The following is a 6,197-nucleotide window of genomic DNA, read 5'->3' on the forward strand; positions in this document are numbered from 1 at the left end:
TGTATCCATGTCCAGGAAAACAGAAGCAAAGAAATTATTAAAGAGCTCTGCTTTTTCCATCCTATCGATTGAGTTGCCCTTGTCCATTCTGTAGCAGCCCTATGTTATCCTGCGGCTTCTTCATGCTCCTTATGTACTTAAAGAAGGACTTCTTGTTGTCCTTAATCTTTGTTGCCAACTTGAGTTCTGTATGTGCTTTGGCTTTCCTCACTGCTTTCCTGCAAGCATGAGCCAAGCAGGCATACTCCTCCTGTATTATTAAAGAACTCTGTTAAGAACCTACGTGAACAGGCAGACCTGATTGACTCCTCCTCCCAGCAGATGCCTGGGTAATTTAGGTCACCCATGACAACTAGGTCTTTTGAGCGTACTGTCTTTGAGAGCTGTTTTGAGAACTTTAGGTCTAACTCTTCTTCCTGGTGTGGGGATCTGTAGTAGATCCTCACTATTAAGTCCCTTTCACCCTTATCCCCTTGTAATCTGATCCATAGGACTTTGATCTGCCCTTCTTCTGCCCTCATCTTTATTACAGAAGATTTATAGTGTTCCCTAATGTATAGAGCAACACCCTCGCCCCTTTTTTCCCCTAATCTATCCTGTCTGTATAGCCTATAGCCCTCAATGCCCACTGCCCAGTCATTGGTAGGGTCCCACCAGGTTTCTGTTAGACCAACCAGGTAGAGATACTTGTCTGCAAGTAGGAGTGCAAGTTCCTCCTGCTTGTTTCCCATACTTCTAGCATTAGTATAGAGACACCTAAGCCCCACGATAGGTGCCCTTAGAATTCCCCTCTCCTGATTCTTAGTGGGCCCCTTAGTACTTAGCTGATCATTCCCAGTGTGTGGTTTGTGGTTTGTCCTACTCAATCTCATCCTGAACTCAGCATCCCTGTCACCCAATGAAGCACTCTTACCTTTTGAAGAGAGATGTAGGCCATCCTGTCCCAGCAAGGTCTTATCTTGAAAGTGTGGACCATGGTCTAGAAAGCTGAACCCCGCATGGTGGCACCAGCTCTGAAGCCATGAGCTGACCTTCTCAATGCAGTTGCTGTGGTGCTGGCTGTGGCTGCTGACTGGGAGGACTGGTGAGAAGACTACTTGTGCCCCCAAGCCTCTAAGCTTGTCTCCCAGAGTCATGTAGTCAGTCATGACCTGTCCCAGACTACTCCAGGCCACACCATTCATTTCAACATGGATGAGGACCATGGGGTAGTAGTCAGTGGGCCTGATTAGGTCTGGAAGCCTTTCTGTGATGTCCCGAATCTTAGCTGTGGGCAGGCAGCATATGTCCTGTACTGCAGGATTCAGGTGGCAGATTGCTACCTCCGTTCCTCTCAGGAGGGAGTCACCCACCACGATAACTTGACGTCTTCTCCTCTGGCTGCCCGGTTGGCTCTCAGCCTGTCTGGTGGTAGCTGTGGACATGGCCTCCATTGCTGTATTGTCTCCCAGTGATGCTAGGGCATCATACCTGTTTCCCAGCTGCACTAGAGGAATTGTTCCAGTAGAGCAACATCTAGTTCTGTGACATCTAGATCTGGAGGTGACTGTCTTTCATCCTTCTGCATTGACCACCTCCTGTGATGCCTTCTCTCCAGGTGTGTGGTCCTGCAGAGAATGAAAGTACCTGTCAATCTCTTCCTCAACCGCCCTGATCCCATGCAGCCTGCTGACATCCGCCTGGAGTTCCCTCACCTGCCCCTCCAGGGCCTCAAGTTGGGCACACATGGGACAGATGAGGGGACTCCTGGTTTGCCCAGGTGCCAGAGCCCCTGCCAGGCAGGTGCCACAGACAGAGGGCCAGGGTGTTTCCAACCTCTCCAAAGGCCTTGTCTGGGTGCACAGGAGCTGAGCTGGAGGCAACTTCAAGGCTGGGTCCCTGGCTGTGCTCCAGGATGGATGTCAGGAGCAGTTTACTCCCATGACTCTGGGTTGATGCCAAAACTCCTTAGGGAAACCTTTAGGGTGTCTTTGTACTATTTCTTTGGTGCACCATGAAAACATACTCCATTTGACAGCTTGCCATAGAAGATTTTCTTCATCAAGCGAGTGTTAGGCATTCTTGTATTAAAGTACTAAATACTAAGCTTTCACCTCTCTTCTTGTGCCCCTATTCACCCCCGCCCCGTCCCCCCTTTCTGTCTATTTGAATTGTGATGAACTGGGTCTGCAACACATGGCACAACAGGGGTATAAATATGGACTCAGTCATGGGATGCTACTCCAGTATGAACTGTTCTGGAGGCACAATAATACTTAATAAATTAATGACCTGACAACTGAGGTCCTATTTGGGAAGAATAGACAGATGCACTAAGACAGATCAAAGGCAGGTGGGGAACATGTCTGGGTTCAGAAACCTGCTAGGTTTTTTTTCTTTTTTTAAATTTTGAAAAACTAAAAAGTTAAAGCAATTGTACTGTAAAATTTTACAGGTACACTAGGAATATAGATAGAGAAAGAACACTCCAATCCCCTTGCTACAGCCCTCATCATTAGTCTGAACTCCCTTTCCAGATCTGGGCAGAAAAAAATCAGTATCCCAGCCCTCTGCTCTACTCTACACCTAACTCTTGTTCCTGAACAAGGGATTATGATCCCTGGGTTACTGCCCACTCTCCATTCTCTCCACTCCAAATTACTTGAATCCAGTCCTTGGGAAGAACCCAAGTTCCCAGGACATAAGCATCCTATGGATGGTGGGCTCTGGGATACTGAATGGCACAGGGGCATGCAGGACACTAAAATAAGCAGTAAAGGGAAAAGGCAACTCACCCAGAGAGATGCCAGGATGATTTAGGCCCACGTGGTTTCAGTTTCAGCCTGGAGCAGGAAGATGCCTTTGTTAGAATGGTAGAAAGATGCTGAACTTAGTATCCTCACAGGCTGTGAGGGCTGAAATGAAGATAAGACATGGTTCTAAGAAGCAAAGTATATGACAGGAATCGTCTTTCATTGACCCCCGCCCCCCATCTCTCATATTGACCTCTTCCTCTTAATTTTCCCTTACTGACCTTCCCCCTTGCAATGGCTCCCTCCCAAACCATTCTGCATTGGCCTTTCTCCTTCAATGGTCCCTGCCCTTGTACCAGACATTCTCTTAACATCCTACTAAAGTGAATCACTGAGTACATGAAACTGTACCCCAAAAAAGTGACCCTTGCACCTTGTTCTGTGGTATTTCATGTAATACATTATGAAAGACAGGGCTGTTCCTGGAACTCACTGAGCAAACACAACCCTCTAGGAACAGCTAGTTCTGAAGCTCCTAGTGGAGTCTGTTCCTGAGTGAGCCCAGAGCCTATTCTGGGATGTGGAGCTTCGAGATGCGGTGTGCACTTGGGTGAGCCAAAAACATACAATGATTTTTTGAAAAAAGGGGTTTTTATTTAACTATGGAATGACCCCTAAGATAGAAAGGTACATCAAAATACAACAAACAATGGTGGCTACAACAAATACAACTATGCAAAGGTCCAACTTATCAATCATTGCTATCACTTTAAATAATACTCACGGTTAGGTAAAAAATCATAGGTGATAACAGATGTAACATTACATCATGCACATAAATGTCGTCGGGTTAGGGAAGTGGGTAACGCAAAGGCCTTAGAAAACGCCTCTTTGCAAAGAGGGGAGAGTCGGCTTGGGGTGATCAGTCCCTTGCCTGTTCAGCCTCAGAGTCGTAGTCTCTGTTCTGTCTGCAGGCGCTCTCTCTGAGCGCAGGGAGAAGCATGGTTTAAAACACACTGCTCGATGATTGTCCAATCATCTTGCGCGCTGCCGTGTGAACCCCTTATATGGTATGTTTCCTGTTTAAGCCTGTAAGAGTTTTCGCGCCAACTGATTGATGGTGTATGTGCTGCAGCGGCTTCCCACCACAGCACATCAATCCAGAATCCTCTGCAGGCTTAGCTTTTGGCGCTGAGGCAGCCTGGCTATTCATCCGGGTACAATTGCAAACACATTCCACAATGCAATTGCAAAGCACCTTTGCACAGTGCAATTGCAAACACATTTTCACATGGGAGAGTTAGCAGGACTGGGCCTTGGAGGAAAAGGAAAAGGTGATCAGCCTTATATAAAGGTATGAGTTCAAACCCATGCAAATACAGCAGTGCCAGGGCCACATGGACCCCTTTACTCCAGCAGCAGCAGCAGGATGAGGCCAGCAGTTACTTTAGCAAACTATCTCAACATAGCCTCCCTTGGAGATAATCCAATCCCAGGACTGGAGAGTCCTGGCAAGGTTAACTCAAACCCCATCCCACGTAATGTATATAAATCCAAAAAGCCCCTCATATCAGAGTCCTATGTGGGCTGTTAGGAGATCTCAGCTCCCTGCCTGGCACATGTGCCAGGTGCATAGTACAACTTAACTTATAGCTCATGAGCTTTCATTTCAGGTGTGACTGTGACATAAACATATGTAGTAGCTCTCAGCTTTGTCTGCATCAGTGTTCAAAATGGAGCTAGTTCAAGGGAATGGTGGCCATACAATACAGGTACTCCTCACTTAACGTCATCCAGGTTAATGTTGGTTCATTATTATGTTGCTGATCTGTTAGGGAACATACTCATTTAAAGTCATGCAATGTTCTGTTATAATGTTGTTTGGCTGCTGCCTGCTAGTAGGTAATTTCTGTGATGTAATTGGATTTGCTTAACATCATTTCGCCTGGTCGCATTTTTTAATGAGGGACTCCAAGCCCACACCTCCCCTGGAACATGGGGGAAGTGTGGGAGTTAGCTGGGTCACCCAGGAACAGCTTGTACCTCATTTATTCTGTCTCCAAAACCACCTCCTTGCAAAGGACTGTGTTTGCTTAGCAAGTTCCAGGAACAAGTATGTTTCACAATGGATGGCCACTACACCTAATAAAACATCATTCAAAGAATGGGACCCATGCCTAAATGAGGAACACAGAAAGGTAGACAGCCTCTGGCAAGTTAAATGAAACCATAAGGAAGCACAAACAAATCTGAGGAGACAAAATGCTCCTCTTACTTAAGACAAAAATGCTAATAATTTGCTGTTAGTTACATCAGATGCTGGAAGCCTTTCAGAGAGTTAGGAGGGACATAAGATGAATAGGATACAAGAGGTGCACTCAGGGAAGACAGGGTGGTTTCAGAGAAGCTAAATGAAAACCTCCAGCTGCAATTTAGCGATCCCTAACTGCACAGAATTATTTCTTTGGTTGACCCCTCCCACTTTGAGATCTTCCTGGCTGGGGAATATGCTGTGTCCTCCCACCAATGAACACTCCAGCTTTAAGGCATGGCATTGCATTTTCTCTAAGGCACTTTAACAGGGTGGAAAGAACAAGCCAGGAGCCACAAGGGACTTCCATGGTTTTAGAAATAAATAATAATCAAATAAGGCAAAGAGTCCAAAGGAATGCTCTGTCAACTCCAAACTCCATGCATAAACTTGTTCCCCATCTGTGGGGTACTTGGGAAGAGGAAGGGGATTTTGAAAAACAGCTCCCATTTTACTAGTGTTTCTTGCCCTGAACAGGGTGAAGAGGAAACCAAAATTACATAACTTGTGCAGCAGCACTGCCCTTTTCTTGATCTGTAAAGCCTGTGTATTCTGAGGCGCAGGTCCCCCTCTCCCACTCTGTACTAAATCCTTGCCTCTGGATTTACATGGGCAGCATTGAGAACAGAGCCCATGCTCTGATATCCACAGGCTGCAGAGAATGTAGTGATAGTAAGACAAAAGCAACTATGAAAGGGGCTGGCTGCTCACTGTACTGGGTTCTAAACTGCCTTTTTTCTCTCTGTTCACTGGGCACTGCCTTCTCCTTTTCTCTGCTAGCCAACTCCTTTGAATATGGGGAAGTTGGGGACAGAAGTCCTGTTGACCTTTACGCAAGAAGAACAAACTTTTGCTGATGCTTTTGCACTCCCTGAATAAGCACTAGGAACTGCAAGACATGCAATGACAATTGCTGACATAAGGCAAGAGTGGGGGGGTGGCAACTGAAGCTGCAAGACAACATCTGGACTAAGCCTGTGTCTGACCATCTGGAATGTGCTTCAGGGACATGAGTACATGGCAGTGGGCTGTGTGGGCATGTACCTTGAATACAGCAGGCCCTGTGGGACCCAGCACAAGGGTGTTGCCAACAGAATATCATGTTTATAACTGGAGTAATGCTAACAGAAAGTAGTTGGAAGAAAATGATCCAG

General features: G+C 46.4%; 1 protein-coding gene across 4 annotated transcripts in view; it reads right to left on the bottom strand.

Annotated features, from left to right (window-relative positions):
• LOC149864361 (scavenger receptor cysteine-rich domain-containing protein DMBT1-like) overlaps nt 1-3,736 on the bottom strand; it is a 98,613-nt gene extending 94,877 nt beyond the window's left edge. For 2 of the 4 annotated variants that reach the window (XM_090049523.1, XM_090049521.1), the window contains exons 1-3: nt 3,517-3,736; nt 2,775-2,894; nt 914-1,607 (exon numbers count right to left, since the gene is read on the bottom strand). In XM_090049523.1, coding sequence (XP_089905649.1) covers nt 914-1,433 — 520 coding nt within the window. In that variant the 5' untranslated portion in view covers nt 1,434-1,607; nt 2,775-2,894; nt 3,517-3,736. The remainder of the gene's footprint in view (nt 1-913; nt 1,608-2,774; nt 2,895-3,516) is intronic. The other 2 variants (XM_090049522.1, XM_090049524.1) reach the window with 2 other exon arrangements.
• Between the last annotated feature and the right edge of the window lie 2,461 nt (nt 3,737-6,197).

This window comes from Crocodylus siamensis, chromosome 5 (genome assembly GCF_052110815.1).
Source record: "Crocodylus siamensis isolate JL-2025a chromosome 5, ASM5211081v1, whole genome shotgun sequence".
In the NCBI taxonomy this organism is placed as follows: Eukaryota; Metazoa; Chordata; order Crocodylia; family Crocodylidae; genus Crocodylus; species Crocodylus siamensis.